Genomic DNA, 17,204 nt, shown 5'->3' on the forward strand with positions numbered 1-17,204 from the left:
TTAGCACGAGTTTTCCAATTTTATTGTGGGAAAGCACATAAGGGGTTATTATTTACACCAATCTCTGTACAACTGGAAAGTATTTCTTCACTACTTTGTTTACTTGCTAAAAATACACCTTTTTTTTTTTTTTTTAACAATTGATTTCTGAACACAGGTAACAGTTGGCTGCTGCACTATAAAGTTTCACACATTAAGCGCTCCTAGAAAATCCTACCAAAGGATTGCTACTAATCACAGGAGGTTCCTCAGTCCACTGAAGCCTTGCACAGACACACTTTCCAACAGGAATGCCAGAAGGATCGTGTTTTTCATAAGTTCTTGTCCCTGTGTACTCCCAGCTCACCTCCTTAGGGGAACACTGACAAGCTGCCTGACCGCTGCTTAATTGAGAGAGTGTTTGGCTACTTCAGCTGATCAGAAAGACTTTGACTGCCAAAACTGCTGCTGAATTGAAAAACTAAACAGATTTTCTCATCTCAGTAAGATTGGCTCATGCCAAGATCACCACAAAGAAAGAAATTCTGCAGAACTTAGTGGGACGGGGTTAGTAATTTTCCAACCCATGGTATTTAATTGCATTGCTCCTGAAGACATACAAATATGCAACGGGAGAACTGGATTACAATTCAGAAATTAATACGTTTGACTCCATTTTATGTAAACTCAATTAAACTCCATGTCCTGCTAACTGAAGTTCCGCTGCTTGCACCAACAGGTTCCTCCTCCCCCCACATCACAACATGAACAACCTGTGCCCTCCCCAAAACTGTCCTAGCTTCAGAACAGCTGTACAGGATGTAAAATAGCTCAGGATTTAGCCTACGGCAATTGGCAATTTCACTTTGAGGTGCAGTTCCTACACAAGAACTATAGCACTTTAGAATTATTTTTTTTTTCCATTAAGAATTTAGGTACCAATGCACAAATACGAGTTTTAGACATTCAAAAAAAAACCCCTCAACAAACCCCCACAAAAAACCAAACTCCTTAGCTTCATTTCAGAGTACTGTAAAAATAACATTGATTTACGTGCCTAAGCATTTACATAGTAAATACCTAGTAAATACATAGCAGAAAACCTGGAGGCCTTGAAGAGAAACTTTTGATAAGTAAAAACTGAAGATACGGCCCAATGAAATTACTCCTGGAATGCTGATGGAGATCTGTCTTGATTTTGTTGATTCAATATAGAAACACCTCCATTTTCTTGAAACTACTCTTAACTAGCTGAATAACTCCTGTATTGGGCCGTCTGCTGCTTAGCAGAGGAGAGCAATCGTTCTTCAGCTGCTTTATTTCTGCGGTTGACTTTTTTTACGCAAGTATAAAACTGTTTCGGTTTGGTTCACTATCTTGGAACACTGTATATTGTTTTCATGTAACCCAACAAGCCCATAAATATATTTCTTTTAGTGGCAGATTTCACCGTCTGGCAGGTTTGGGCATTATATAAACTTTGACAGGTTTGCTGAAGGGTATGGTCCCCTCTATGCCGTTTTCAGATTGTGGGAGAGCCTCCAAGCTCTCGCTCCAGGTAGATTTAAGAATTTTCGCAGATGCCTTGCTCCTGTTGGAATTGTAAGCCAGCAGCAACCGCACTTCAATCTGACATGGCTCTGCAGAGAAAAAACAGAACAACCCTGTCATCACAGAGTCAACAACCAATACTGAATGTAATTTCCTCTCATATATACTGGGTTAAGTACAGAGTCATTCTGGGCTGACCAGAATCCAATCTGGTGTTTGAAAATACAACGCTGTCATTACATTCAGCACAGCAGAACTAAGCACCATTTTAGGTGTGTGCCCCCCTGCCCTTTGTCACAGCTTAAAAAGAGGATCCCATGACTAACTTGAAAATAGCAAATTTCAAAAATAACTGTTAAAAGTAACTCCAACCAAATAATAATAAAATCAGAAAAGACCATAGAACTAGGTGGTCTTGCTACCTATATTTTTATGGCAGGATCAAGTAAATCCAGATGATGTCTGATAAGACTCACAGCAGAGGAGACTACTTGAAGATTCTCTTGTTGGGAGGTTTTTACACTGCAGGACAGCCTTTTCCGCTCCTTCACCACCTCAGCAGGTAGACAGATATTCCTAATACTGCCCATAAGGCGATTTCACTTGGTTCTTCTCCCAGTGGTCATAACAAAAATTGGGCTTTCAGTCTACATAGTATGACTCTGAGCAGCATGCTGGACTATAGCCCCATCAAAAAGTTCCTTTCTAGACTGAAAAACCTGACTCCTTTAGGACTTTTCCTTAGGGACTTGTAATGGTTTTGGCTGGGATGAAGTTCATTTTCCTTCGTGGTAACTCTCATGGTGCTACGTTTTGGGTTTGTGACCAAAATGGTGTTGATGACACAGGGATGTTTTAGCTACTGCTGAACGGTGCAATACCCACCAGTTTTCTCACTTTTACCCTTCCGATTCTCTTCCCCATCCCACCGGGGGTGAGGGGAAGTGAGCGAGCACCGGGTGGTGTGTGGGGCTTAACCATACACCAGGGTTAACCCACAATAGGACCACGTTACTGAAACCTAAATGAAACCTACTGAAACCCACGTAATTTTAAGATGCGATGCCCAGAACTGCAGCTGAGATGTGTTCTGTCTGGCACTGATGACAAGAAATAACCTTTTTCCAGTTATCCCACAGTTTAGCTAACACCTCCCCGAGACTCGCCTTTTCCCATACTGTCAACTCTTCTTTTATTTGTAGCTTGCAGTCACCTCTATCGCTTCTGCTATACACCTGTCAGTTAATCTCTGCTTTGTATTTGGGCATTCTCCTTCCTAAGCACACACTTTTTACTGGCCTTCAGTAAGTTTCATTGTCTTGATTTAAGGCAATTTCTCCATTTTGAATTCTGACCCCCTTCCCTGAACCCCTCCCAGCTTGGTGTCCTCCCCATGGTTTATATGGGTAAATGCCAATGTCAAAGTTAATAGTTAAAATAATGGCTAGGAGAGACACCAGAACAGAATCCCCTAGGGCCATACTTAAAACGCCCTTCCACTGAACACTGCAGAAGCAGAAATAAGGACTTGATTCAGCTCCCTCTGGTACAGGATGAACCTTTAAATCCAGACACTTCCTGTTGTAGAAACAATACCATTTTTCTTCTCCAAAATAAAACAAAGATAGCAGGATGAAGGAGTACACCATGGAAATGCTAGACATAGAGGAGTACGTGAAAGAACATGGCACTAAACAAAACTCTGTGGGTTAAAAAAAAAAAAAAGATCACCAAACCCTATTAATAACTGCTCATAAAAAAAAGCCCACATTTGAATAAAAGGGATTAAAAGAAAACAGGACAAAGGGAGCTGCGAACAAATACTCTCTGCTTTTATTGTTTGAAGTCCACAAGCCAATTACTGAAGTACTTTCACGGGGAAGTGTGAATGCCAGCTGAGACTGAATGTGAATGCTGGAGTCACATATTTCATCAGAGCTAAAGGGTGGGTTTTTAGGGCATTTAAAAGGGTGAAAGTTTAATCAGCAGTGAAATTGTACTGTTGAGTACACACGGTTCCAAAGGTTCTCTGCCCTGCTCAAAATACCTGTCAGGTCTAAAACAATGAATTACAATGGATCAGTTTACCATGACTCCTTGCCTTTAAATAAGGATGCAGGCCTGACTCCTGCAACTGATCTTGCTCTGCACAGAAACGGGTGACCTCACCTTGAATATGTGCTCTCGGTGCCGCAAGACTGCATGTGCAACCACCAGCGCGTAGCAAGCGCCCTCCCCTCCCATGACAGCAGCCCCTCCAGTCACCTACGGAGCAGCACTGCCCTGTCAACCAGGGAGTTGTAACTGCTCAAAGACTGCGAGAACAGAAATCTGAGCAACGCTAAGGGTAGCATCCACAACAGCTGTAGACTCCAGGATCCTGAAAGCCCCCCAAGACTGTGGGCATGTACGTCTTATGTGCAGGAGACCGGGATCAAGCAAGACACGATCCTATCTTAGAAAAGCGCGGCGACACAATCACATGAACTTGTATCGTTAACGTTACCTGTCCAGGCTGTGTGTGAGAGGTAAACCTGAGTTATCAGTCTGTGCCTCCCAGGACCAGGATTTCGAAAGTCAGCTGGTTTAGGATGGATTAGCTGTGCTTGTCCATCTGGATACAATACCTAGGGGGGGGGGGGGGGGGGGGGAGAAAAAAAAAAAAAGAAAAAAAAAAGGAAACAACTGAATGACGACTGGGGATTTGCACAGTGTGCATTATTTTGGTGTTTGCTGTTTGAGTTCAGAAGGCAGGAAGCTGTGCTTTATCTTGGAGCCAGGAGTCCAGCTGCCCTAGATTTAACAGCCACACAGCAGCCATTCAGACCCACAGCACAGGTGGAAAAAAAATACATTGACATCCGCTTCTTCCTCTGCATTGTAAACAGAGGTTTTCATTTCTTTGTTATGCAGTGAATTTGCATATTTTACTTGGCATCATATCACACCTACCTCCTCAGCTGCATTTGAAACTAGGGATTCAGCAGTAGGAAGAAAGTTAAGATGTTGTGCTGGTTTTGGCTCGGATAGAGTTAATTTTCTTCACAGTAGCTAGTATGGGGCTATGTTTTGGATTTGGGCTGGAAACTGTGTTGATAAAACAGAGATGTTTGCCTTCCTGCTGACCAGGGCTTACCCTTAGCCAAGGGCTTTTCTGCTTCTCCCCCCACCCCACCAGCGAGGAGGCTGGGGGGGCACAAGGAGTTGGGGGGGACACAGCCGGGACAGCTGACCCCGACTGACCCAAGGGATATTCCAGACCGTAGGACGTCATGCTCGGCTTATAAAGCCGGGAGAAGAAGAAGGAAGGGGGGGACGTTGGGAGTGATGGCGTTTGTCTTCCTCCCAAGTCCCCGTTAGGCGTGATGGAGCCCTGCTGTCCTGGAGATGGCTGAACTCCTGCCTGCCAGTGGAAGCAGTGAATGAATTCCTGGTTTTGCTTTGCTTGCATGCACGGCTTTTGCTTTACCTGTTAAACTGTCTTTATCTCAGCCCATGAGTTTTCTCATTTTAACTCTTCCGATTCTGTCCCCCATCCCACCGTGGAGGGAGTGAGTGAGCGGCTGGGTGGTGCTTAGCTGCTGGCTGGGGTTAAACCACGACAGTTGTAAATACGAAGAGCCAAGAGCCTGCATATTTCTGTTCAGAACAGCTTCTTCTGCTCCTCCTTCTCCCACTACACAAGCTGGAATTTCACCAGCGTTTATTTGTGCTCATGTCCGTAACATGCCCAGTGCATGTGAAAGCACTGTGTGGAGCACAGAATGGCATCAAAGTGCTCAAATAAACTCTCAGGAACTGTACACAAGTCAACTCAGCACACTATATACAAGCCGGTTTCAGAATGTGTGGTTAAAACACAGAAATCCAACATTTTTACTAATAAAGTGTACAATTATTTGCAATTTAGAAGTATTGACATCCTTAAACAAACTCCCCATAAGATGCATTCTTTTTGGCATTTGTGTCAAGCGACTGCTTACCTGAACTTTAACAGTTCCTTGGGGATCCTGCACATGTTCCAGAGTTGCATCAACATCCAGTGCCACTACCAACCCCGATGTAAACCTCAGAGGATTATCAGATTCACCAGTAGGCTCAATGATAGTTGCAGTAGCTCTATGGAGCTAATAGGGCCAAAGCGGTCGGCAAAAATGAGGCCAGGGGAGGAGGAGGAAAGAAAAAAAGGCAATCATTATTGTTCTTAATGGAGAAATTGTGCATGAGCTTTGGAGTCTTTTAGATACTGCCAGGAATTACTGAGTCTTCTGTATTATTAGCAGCAGCCCCGAGGATGTTAGGTAAGAAGAAGAAAGCCTTTGAAGAAATAATACTTGGGGCTAACCAAAAACCTGAATTCTAAAAGCTTCATGGTATATTAGGAACTAGCCAGATGCTAAGAGAGTCTGCAAGGATATTGCATTTTAATTCTCTGTGTTAAACTGACCTGCTCTGGAAGAGGAAGGTGGAGAAAGGTACTTTGTCGCAGTGTTGTCTGAAGAATCTTGACCACTTCCGAAGGCTTGGATGTCACGAGTCTGGGCATTAAGTCCAGCAATTTGTCTACAAAACTGCCTTGCATATGTGGGAGCTCAGAGATGAAACATCTGTGTTACAAATAAATTAAAAATCAAATACTTTTTTCAACATTTTCAACAGTATTGTTATTTTCCACCAAGCTACTTAATCCTTACATTTAGTTATAAAGACAGAATTAGATATGTAAAGTCCTCTTCTGATGCACATCTCATACATAAGATAAAGATGATTTTGGCTAGTTATGCTGGGAACATACCCTGTGCTCAAACTGACAACATCAAGGGCTACGCAGATCTCACTTCTTGGGTCCTTCATCAATACAGAGCCTAGCGGGCAAAGGAATCTAGATTCACAGAAAAGGAGCTAGAAATGCTGAGGTGCCCGTCAACAACACATTAATGAGAAGCAGCTACTACAGGGATTCATCCGCTCAGATTGCATGTGCAGCTGTAATGCTATTTAGATAGTAAAAGTACTAATTAAATGAGACTACAGGCAGTTCCAGCACTCTGCATTCAATCTCGATGTCTCAACAAAGAAACACAGCTGGATGAAAGAGCCATTCCTGGGATAGTTGCCTTGCACAGTTTTTAAATTGGTACTTCTCAGGGAAGACATGCATATCCCTAATTCTTTATGCTGTGCACTTTCATCTGGCTAACTACATAGCTGACTCATTACAGGATCTATCATACCCACGCACCCAATATGTGAGTTGTCTGACCCTCTGCTGCAGCAAAGTTTCCAGAATGGCTTTTCTCTACCAATATTTATGAAAGTATTACTTATTACATCTGAGGAGTGAAATCTTAATAGTAAACTACAATGCAGAGTGCTGGAAAATCTAGTTCTAGAGGTCAAGAACAGAGAATGGAATCCATTCTATAGTTTGGGACAACAGCCTCTCACAAGAAGAACGTTTGGTATTTCTTATTCTTTATATAGAAGTAAAACTGGGCTACTACCCTACAACCCTGCATGCAGAAGATGGTTCATTAGACTGAGTCACTGGTGGCTTATCTGTTATTACCAGCAACATTCCTGTGGTGTTTAGCAAGACAGTTTTGTAAGCCTAGTAAATATTCATGCAATTTGGTGAAAAAAATGCACCATTTCTGTAGGTGAACAGCCTCTTGAACAACGGGCTCTCCTCCCCGTTTGTCAGCTCCAGCGTTGCGCTGTATCTTCACCTACAGTTGACTCAATAAAGCCTGGATAGGCATGCTGGACATGCCCACAACAGCTTCAGGTCCTAAAGCCTGAGAAGTGAGATTTTTTTTTCAGGATCCTAGTGGTGCTCTACAGGAGCTCATAATCCATAAACAGAAGCCTCTACCACCAGCTTGGCAAGGGTGGAGAAAAATCATGCTCTCCTCTGTACAATGCTAAGAGGGATACGCAGGAATACACATCCTTGTGTTCCTATGACTGCCACTATGTAGACAACAAATTTCAACTACTCTGGCATGGGATGCAGCTAAAATCTGGCATGCTGAGGCTGCACAACCTAGACACGGGGATTTTACATGCCTGAGTGTTTATAGGTGACCTTACAGTTAACTGACAAGATCCACCATCATCCAGATTCCCTTTGTGGAATTCATCACTGCCCGTAGGAGTTAGCATTCCTCAGAAAAGGTGATGAGTTTTGCTCATCCTGAGACTCAGAGCGAAGAAAAGATACAAAGCAAATGAACAGTTCTAGTCATTAGCTACCAAATAAGCTAAACATCAGGGAATGGGTAGATTTGGCTCCCTTTTCTCATCACTTAACCAGCCACAACTGCCAAGCATATGGACCACAAATAAATGGGAATTTAATCAGAACTAGAAATGAAATTCTGCTCAGCCAACTCTGGATACCTATGTCTCTGGGCTAGCTACCCAATTCCCTTCTGAGTCAACAAAAAAACCCCTGGGCATCCCTAGCCTGACCTTTTTTAGACATCTAGATTAGGACAAGACGAAAAAGCACCTCTCCAGTGAGAGGAGAGCTGGGTGAGTGCTTCAGAAGCAGTGGTCTACAAAGCAGATGTCAAAACCTGGGCGAGATGACTCCCACCTTGAGCATGTAGACAGCTCACTCACTGTCTCATTTACAATTTAGAAATTTGTGATAAAGAAGAGGGAAATTCCCTTTTTTGTCACACTCCCAGGAAAGCTTTTCCCACATTTAGAAGGGAGTTTACTTCATGCTTTATCATGTCATGATAGCAGTCCCTGATGTAGGACATCAAAAGGGGAAGGGATATGCTAAGGGTTGAAAAACAAACAGAATATTCCCTGATGACAATGGCGGGGGGACTTTCTAACATAAAGTGAAGAAGCAACAGTTTCTCACCTCTGAAAGGAATCTACTTCCTGTAGGAATTTTTCACACATCCCAAAAAGGGGTTCCACTCTGTAATGAAGATAACATTCCTTGGTTTAGTTTTAAATAAAGAAAACTGGCTCTGTGGCTATAAGCATTTAGGGGTTTTGGAATCCAGTTCAAGCTCCCAAAACCTAAAAGATCTTACAATGTTAAGGCCAGAAAGGTGTTCCCCACAAGAGAAAAAAAAAAAAAAAGCAATTGCTATCTCCCTCCCCACATCCATATCCCCCTCCCACAAAAAAATCATTTGCATAAGGCACCAATTAAGGTCCCAACACCACTGCTAGAAAATATTAACTTTCCACCTATAAAAGAGGAGGTCAAGAGGCAAATATATTATGGACCTCTATGGCGACACAGTAAATTGATGGCAACAAACTCAAAACAAAAGTAAACAAATTAGGATACTAACCACCTTGCTCTAACTCCACCAAATGAAATTCTAATTCTACAGCCATCCAAACCCATGTGTAACTTCACTGACCTCAGCAGCCAAAACGAACCACACAGAGCCTCTCATGTTACCCATACACGAGCATTTTGTGTCCAAGTCACACAAACATTAGTTGCAGATCAGTCAAAAAGACAATTCTTTTCTGATGCTAAAAACTCAGCAACTAATACTTAATGAAGCAAACACAATTAGTGCATTCTTTGATACATGCCTTTTCCTCGTATAAATAGGTCCCAAATATCAACTCTACAACATTTTTAACCTATTTATATGTTCATAGCTGAGAGAACTCAACCCCCACAACATGTCTTCCTAATAATTTTGTCATCTAATTTAGTATTGTGTCACTGTACAGCTACACCAAAGGCAAAAGAAGGCTCTTCATTCTAAGTTAGTTTAGCAAATGGTTATTGGCATGCTGTGATGTTTTATGTGTCTAATTTATCCTTGCTGGTTGGTTTGTTGTTTTTTTTTTCAAACAAAGCTGGAGGAAACTAAGCTTACAGTTAACCCTAAGAAGATCCTTGTACCAGGTCATCCTTACCCTCTAGTGGTACGCGCAGTCACTATAAGCTGTAACGCCTTCGCTTGCAGTCTCATGTGGTGAATAATGACCACTTGTCTACTCTCCACCCCGCTGTACATGAACTCCATTTTGTAAGTTTCTTCCAAGATCTGGCAGACAGACACCACAGGGTTAACAAACCATCAGACTCAGTTAAACACTTGCACAAGCATGCTCACAAGATTCTGGTGTTTTTCCTCATACTGAGGAACACATTAATCCATGAGTCTCATTCTTTTGGTGAAATTCTTCACGGCGTAAAGTGGCACCTAATACTAAAAGGTTATCTTGGCTATATTAAAGAAACAATTTGTGAAACTTGACCTGAAATCAAGCACTCCCTCCATCGGCAGTCTATCTTTTGACACTGCATTTTAAATTTCTAGGGGTAGAGCACTCACAAACTCCCACCGGCTACTCTGGAATACAAAATGTCAGCAGCACAACAGAGCAACCTCAATGGTCCTGCTCAGGTTGACATCTTTGGAGCTAGGTTTGACAAGTTCGCTTGAAAACAACTTTACATTCAACAATGCTTCATGTACTGCAGCTGAAGATGGGAACTATCACAAGATAAGCAATGTTCTTGGGCTATTTTAGATACACAGTTAAAAGCTTATATGGGACATTGCACAGTTTTACTCATCATACTTTACCTGTTGAATAAATGAGCTTCAGTAGACAAGAGAAGTGCTCAGATCAATATAGTTGAGTTCAGTATGACTGTACAGAAGCCAAGAACTTGCAAATTACTGAATAGGAAATATTCCCTCACCTTGCGTTGACGGGAAGTGATCTACATTCACGATCACAACAGATAAAACTTCCCAGGGGGTTCACATGCAACTGAGAAGGGCACCCAAGACAGACAGTTCAGTTAGTGCAGATTTAAAAAGCTGATAGGCTTTTGTTTCTACTCATCCCTGGGGACAGCTGTCAACAGCATAGAAGTTTTTGATGCACAGCAGTACCTGCCTCTTATTACATTTTAATTAACTGAACACTTAAAATGTCAGCATAGTTTCCCAGCAGATCCATGAACTTGCGTTTACCCTAGATTTGTTTCCATATTTAATACCTTGCTTTCTCCTTTACCTTTTCTTAGGGCTTAGCTTCAGTTTTTCCAGGATCATTTATACATCACAGAATCAGAATAACTCAGGTGGGGTGGGACCTCCAGAGGTCACCTAGCCTGGTCCCCTGCTCAAAGCAGGTCTAATTAAATCCACTTACTCAGGGCCACATCAAATTGTGAACACTTCCAAGGACGGATATTCCCCCCACCTCTCTGGGCAACCTGTTATAGTATTTAACCACCCTTACAGTAAATTTCCCCCCCTTTATATCTAATCAGAGTTTCTCATATTCCAGTTTGTGTCCATTGCCTCTTGTCCAGAGCAGTCTGGCTCTGTCTCAGCTATATCCTAGGATGAGGCAGTGGTAGAGAGCAGTACATCCACCCTGAAGCCTTCTCTTCTCCAGGCTGGACGAGCCCAATTCCCTCAGCCTGTCCTTGCAGGGAATGTGCTCCAGCCCCCGACCACCTTGGTGGCCCTCTGCTGACTTGCTCCAGTTTGTCAGCATCTTCCTTCTACTGGGGAGGCCAAAATACAGCACAGCCCTCCAGATGTCATCTCCCCTGAGCTGAACGGAGGGGAAGGATCACTGCCCCAGACCTGCTGGCTATGCTTTTGGAAAAACAGCCCAGGATGCAGTTGGCCTTCTTTATTGCCTCATGTTCAACATGTTGTCCACCAGGATCCCCACGCTGAACATCAGGAGGTTCCTGTCATCCCAATTCCCCAGCCTGTCCAGACCAGCCTGAACAGCAGCCATGGCCTCTCCCAGCCTATCAACTGGCTACTCAATTTGGAGGAGCCTTATCACCCACTTACTCAGCCAGAATCCTGCCAGTTTGGTGAAAAGGAAACAACAGGAGACTGCATCAAAGGCTTTGCTGAAGTCAAAGATACATGACATCCACTGCCCTCCCCTTGCTCACAGCACCAGTCCCCTCATCGCAGAGAGCAATGATGTTGGTCAAGCATAATTTGCCCTTGGGAAATGCATTTTGGCTGTTCCCAATCACCTTGTTGACCTTCACTTGTTTAGAAATGGCTTCTAAGAGGATCTGGGCCATAACCTTCCCCGGGAATGAGGTGAGGCCAAGCAGCCCACAGTTTTCTGGATCTTCTTTCTTGCTCTTCTGGAAGATGGGTATGATGTTTGCATTTTTACAGTTGTCATGAACCTCCCCCACTCGCCACTCATCTTTTGAAGATGAGGGACATTACTCCACTTTGGGCAACTAAGATTTACTTGGACAGACTACCGCAGTGGAAGGTCAGAAGTGTATTATTATTGTTGCATGGCCAAGGAAGGGCTCGTATCCAAGGACTTGCCTCCACACAGACCCAGATGCTTCTACCTCACCTGTTTCGCTGCAGCAGATGCCAATGCGTTCTGTTTCAGGTACAGAGGAGCTGCCACATTCCACAGCTTCTCTTGCAAGGCCTACAGAAGAAAACCACAAAATGATGATAAATACCCAGTTCAGTCTAAACATTATAACGCTGTGCTAGATCAGCTTGGGAGCAGGGAAGATGTCCTGTCTCCCAGCTGTACGCCAAGAGGTTGGTTGAAAAAGCAGGCCAAAGTTTTCTTTTGTGCTTTTAAATATAACACAGAGAACCAAAGCCTACAAATTATGTGTTGTTCTATAAATACACAGGGATACCTATACAACTACAAAATATAAAACAGAAGTTGAGAATAATATTAACAGAGCTATAAATTAGAGACTGACTGAGCCAAACTCTTCAGTACTTTTTAAGGAGAACTTTACACAGAATGAAGTCACTTATTAGAAAAACAATAGCCCACTGCTTTGTCACCTCCCTGAGACCAAGATCAGGGCAATCTCAGATTGCAGGCAAAAAGCAGAAACAGTAACAACTGTCCCCAGAAACACACCTACACAGTTATATTTCTGAACTTTCCTGTTGACAGTCTCCACCCCACCAAAGATTCTGGAGTTACTACGAATACTGAGTGTACATCAGCTACTGATACTTGTATTTAAAAAAAACCAACCAAAAACCCCCATTCAACCACACCCTATTTGCTTTTTGATTTATGTTTAAAAAAATTAAGAAAGCTTGACTGGATGATTTATATCACTGTCTCCTTTTTGAAGCTGTGTGTCCTTAGATACAGCTACACACAAAGCTGGCTGTAGCCAAAGCTCAAGAACATACAGACTATATCCTTCATCTAGGCTGGCCCCAGAATCCCAGCTAACTACCCCTAAAATCACAGGGTATGTAGAGCCTTTTGTCTGGAAGTTCCTATGTCTGGAATCTTTTGAGCCTCAAGAGGCTGGGAAATGAAGATACTTTTTTCCCTAACAGCTTCTTTCTGTTGAGGAAAGAAGCAATTGGAAAGAAATCTAATGAAAAAGGCTGCTCTGACATTTGGGTTCTCTCTGCCATATCAGAATTTCTTGTTGTATGATATTACAAGTTACTTTTCATTTCAGCCACATTACTGACTCCTCTGCATCCTCGAGCCAAGAACGGCTGATGCAGCTTTTACCTCCTTCATGCAAACAGAGCACTCTTCTTTGCCAGATACACAAACCATCTGGTTCACTCCAGTCAAACCCTGGAGAAGGGCAACAAAGCCACCTCCAACTGCTGGTCCGCTGCCTGGATAGCACATTTTGCTTTGGCAGAAGTTTTGGATTTAGCTAGGATTGTACTGAACTGTAACACCACTCATCTAAAATACCTTCTTTGGGCGATAAATGTATTCCAAGGATTTGAGGGCTGCCATGAGATATGCCAACTGGCAGCTACGCATTTAGCAAAGAAACTGAAATCCCTTCTTGATTTTACATAACAAAGCTTTTATTGAGTCCCTTCTGGAAACATGTTTGTTGCTTGCTTTAGTTCTTGCTTTACATGTGTATAAGTTACATTCAAACACCTAAATAATGCCAAAAGACTAACTTAAATACTACGGCCAGCTTATAGCTTGAGAAGTGAAGCAAAAAATTAGTTCCTGTTTACCGCAAGAAGCTGACTTTGAAAAGGGTTGCTGCCATGGTGTCAAACTAACCGCTTCACCTGCTAATACCAGATAGATCGATCATTTCAGCGCTGTAAAAGAAAGCACAACTGATTTTTTGCTCAATCAAGTCTAAAGAATTTCTTTGGCATTGGTGCCAAAAAAGCAGTCTACAAAACACTGTCTGTAAAAACTCCACTTAGAGCAGCCGAAAAGTATTCCAGTGGCCAGTAGCAGAGAAAAGTGACTCTCGTAATATAAAAGGCTACAGAGTAGTTGCCTCCGTTGTGATTTTCCTCAGAAAATAAACTCTGCACTGGCAAAATACACACGAACCGACAAAAGCCCTAGGTACAGCAGAGATCTACACTGGCGTACTCATTGGCAAAGTTACTGCATAAATTATTTGCCACAGAAGGGAAGCAGGAATATCAGAAATCCATGGAACCTGCGCTTTCATCATACATCAGTTTTCAGCACGAACATAAAAACGTGAAATTGCACCACTGTGATGGACTGGGAGCATTTTTGAAGAATGGCCCAAAAAACACAGATGAAGTCAAACCTTGATGAGGAGCAGCTGACACTGAAGGTAAGTTGCAGTGAAATCTGCCATCCCTGCCAGTTCCGACTGCAGCTCTCCAAGCCTCTGAAGATCACTGAAGCACATGAAAAAAAGAAAAAACAACGTTGAGACAGCAAGCAAGTTAATCTAAATGCACTCAGAACACAGCAACAGTAACGATGAAGCCAACTATTCCTGCATCTTGCTCTTTCTTATCCTTAGAGTAAGGACCAGAAACGGTAGCAAAACATGCACTACAAAACAGTTTGCACCTTGGGACTTGGCATCTCCTTTCCTCCTGGAGGCTGACACGAGCACAGCAGTGGAAGCAATAAGTCTGTCAACCCACATTACTCTGCAGCCCTATGGGAACCATACAGTGTAGCAGTTCCAGATTTAACTTAAAACGCTCCAGACTTCTACAGCAGCTAACGACTCATTTGTGTTACACCGTTGGGAAATCTAACTATTCCTGTTGGCTAGGAAAGGTTGTCTGGAACATGTCAGCCTCACGCAACCAAGCATATTTGAAATATAGCTGCCTTTTTAAACCAAGCTGAAATCTTATGTACTGATGTTTGCCCAACTAGCTGTTGCATGTTGTCTGGTATAAGTATTTCTTGTAAATCATACAGCAATAGAAGGAGCTTTTAACTTGATAGAAAAAAAAGACAGTTAATGGAACCCAAAAAGGCCTTACAGTTCTCTACTCTTAGACATGTTTTAAAATTAAAAGTGTGTATTAGAAAACAAAACTCATTTTTTGTTACAGATCTCAAAATAGGTTGGATGATGTGGATTCAACACGTCTGTTCTTCTCTGCATTTTGCTTTGATCCAAAGTGTACAAAATTGTCACTCTACTTCCATGTTTCCTACTGTATGATTAAAAAGAATATTTTTTCTTCAGATGTCCCTTCCCTTTTGTTTATTTTAGATTTATCTTTGCATTTATGATACAATTCTGAAACTTTGGTTCTGCCAAACCAGAAGGTTGCTGAGCGCTGACACATTCAAAAAAATCCATGAGATTATCTGTATAATTTGCAGCCAAAGAAAACCTCTACTAAGCAGAGGGGCTATGCCTTCCTTAAATGCAACAACAGTAGAGACAGCCTAAGCTTTACAAAGTGACTCCATTTCATCTTCTCCCAGGGAGCAGAGAGAAGAGGAGACTCCTGGGTGCTCAATTCCCATGTCATACTTAATGCATCACAACACACTAACAGGGAACAGGATGTCATCTCTCAGCTAACAGCCAGGCACATATTCCATTTCCCAGTCTTCTACAGTTCCCAATTCCACTAATTCTATTTCCTTACAAATCTTAAACAGATTTCAACATCCCTGCAAGACAAAAAAAATTCCTGTTGTATAGATGGAGAAACTAAACCACAAAGACCGATTTGCTAAAAAGCCTGTCTTACAGTTTCAGCTGCAGAGCCTGGGGGAAGAGCGTTAGTCTTAAGCGTGGTTAGGAATGCAAGTCCCAAGTAGACACCAGGTCCACGAAGTCTGCACTACTTCCCCCGATGACAACAAGGAAAAAGGAGGACGGAGTTATGTCCCACCACAGAATCCACTGCCATGAGCCTCTTCTATCCCCTTCCTCTCAGCAACCAAATTGTTGGCGCAGGAAACTCTTGCCCTCTGCAAAATAACCTTTAACGGTTTTTTTGGTTTTGTCTTAAATCCTCCCTTCTCTTAAGGGTGGAAAACAGCAGCTGGTTTAGTACGGTTCCTGGGTGGTGATCCCAGCAGGAAAAAAGCCAAGCCAATAATTTCCATCAACTCCAAAGCATTACTGCCCTTTACTGCATATAAACTATGCATGCAGCCATCTCTGACAAGATTCCTACACTGAAAATCAAAAACATTCACAGCCTGAGAGGTTTCCAGACCTTCATTGTGCCTATGAGATTCTGGATGCTCTGCCAAGAGATTACCTGTTTCAAGCATTTAGTGTATTAAATGCTTTGAGACTATGTTTTAGGCTGCACATAGTAGATTCAAAACAGCTGAAGACAAAGCATATAGTTTTCACAGTTGGGTTTTCAGTGAGGAGCACACTGTTAATTTGCCACTGCAGGTGGGTGTGAAAGCCATTCACAGCTACACATACAGAAAAGGCAGCTATTTTAGGGGAAGGAAAAGAATAAAGCTTTTTGGAATTCCATATTCCAAGCAAAGCATTTTAGATTGTTTTTCCAACTCTCAAAATAAGGCTCTTTTCCTCTTTCCAAGCAGAGGAATCACACTGAAACACTTTTCAAGTTTGTGTAAATTAGTCTAGAGATGAAATGGAAGACACAGCATAAAACCCACATTCAGAAGCCATCCTGTACACCCTTATCTATACAACAGCACACAGCAACATGCAACAAAAGGAGGGCTAAGAAGAATCTCCATCCTTTATTGGATGTGGGGAGAAAACATAGTGACAAAGGATGAGGAAAGGGATGAGGTACTTAACGCCTTCTTTGCCTCAGTCTTTAATAGTAAGACCAGTTGTTCTCCAGGTACCCAGCCCCCTGCGCTGGAAGACAACAACAGGGAGCAGAATGAAGCCCCCATAATCCGAGGGGAAATGGTTAGGGACCTGCTACACCGCTCAGACACACACAGGTCTGTGGGGCTGGATGGGATCCACCGCAGGGCACTGAGGGAGCTGGTGGAAGTGCTCACCAAGGCACTTCCCATCATTTATCAGCAGTCCTGGCTAACTGGGGAGGTCCCAGTTCACTGTAGGTTAGCAAACATGACACCCATCTACAGGAAGGGCTGAAAGGAAGATCTGGGCAACTGCAGGCCTGTCAGTTTGACCTCAGTGACGGGGAAGGTTATGGAGCAGATCATCCTGAGTGCCATCGCACGGCACGTACAGGACAACCAGGCGATCAGGTCCAGCCAGCGTGGGTTTATGAAAGGCAGGTCCTGCTTGACCAACCTGATCTCCTTCTATGACAAGGTGACCTGCTTAGTGGATGAGGGAAAGGCTGTGGATGTTGTCTACCTAGATTTTAGTAAAGCCTTTGACACCGTTTCCCACGGCATTCTCCTGGAGAAACTGGCTGCTCATAGCTTGGACGGGCACACACTTTGCTGGGTAA

The 17,204-nt window shown here is 42.9% G+C and overlaps 1 protein-coding gene across 2 annotated transcripts in view; it reads right to left on the reverse strand.

The window, feature by feature from the left end:
* Positions 1–17,204, reverse strand: part of INTS4 (integrator complex subunit 4) — a 39,082-nt gene continuing 21,878 nt past the window's right edge. For both annotated transcript variants that reach the window (XM_052812160.1, XM_052812159.1), the window contains exons 16-23: positions 14,096–14,189; positions 11,896–11,976; positions 9,442–9,572; positions 8,411–8,470; positions 5,978–6,137; positions 5,514–5,657; positions 4,037–4,157; positions 1–1,619 (exon numbers count right to left, since the gene is read on the reverse strand). In XM_052812160.1, coding sequence (XP_052668120.1) covers positions 1,426–1,619; positions 4,037–4,157; positions 5,514–5,657; positions 5,978–6,137; positions 8,411–8,470; positions 9,442–9,572; positions 11,896–11,976; positions 14,096–14,189 — 985 coding nt within the window. In that variant the 3' untranslated portion in view covers positions 1–1,425. The remainder of the gene's footprint in view (positions 1,620–4,036; positions 4,158–5,513; positions 5,658–5,977; positions 6,138–8,410; positions 8,471–9,441; positions 9,573–11,895; positions 11,977–14,095; positions 14,190–17,204) is intronic.

The sequence above is a fragment of the Harpia harpyja genome, chromosome 17 (genome assembly GCF_026419915.1).
Source record: "Harpia harpyja isolate bHarHar1 chromosome 17, bHarHar1 primary haplotype, whole genome shotgun sequence".
In the NCBI taxonomy this organism is placed as follows: Eukaryota; Metazoa; Chordata; class Aves; order Accipitriformes; family Accipitridae; genus Harpia; species Harpia harpyja.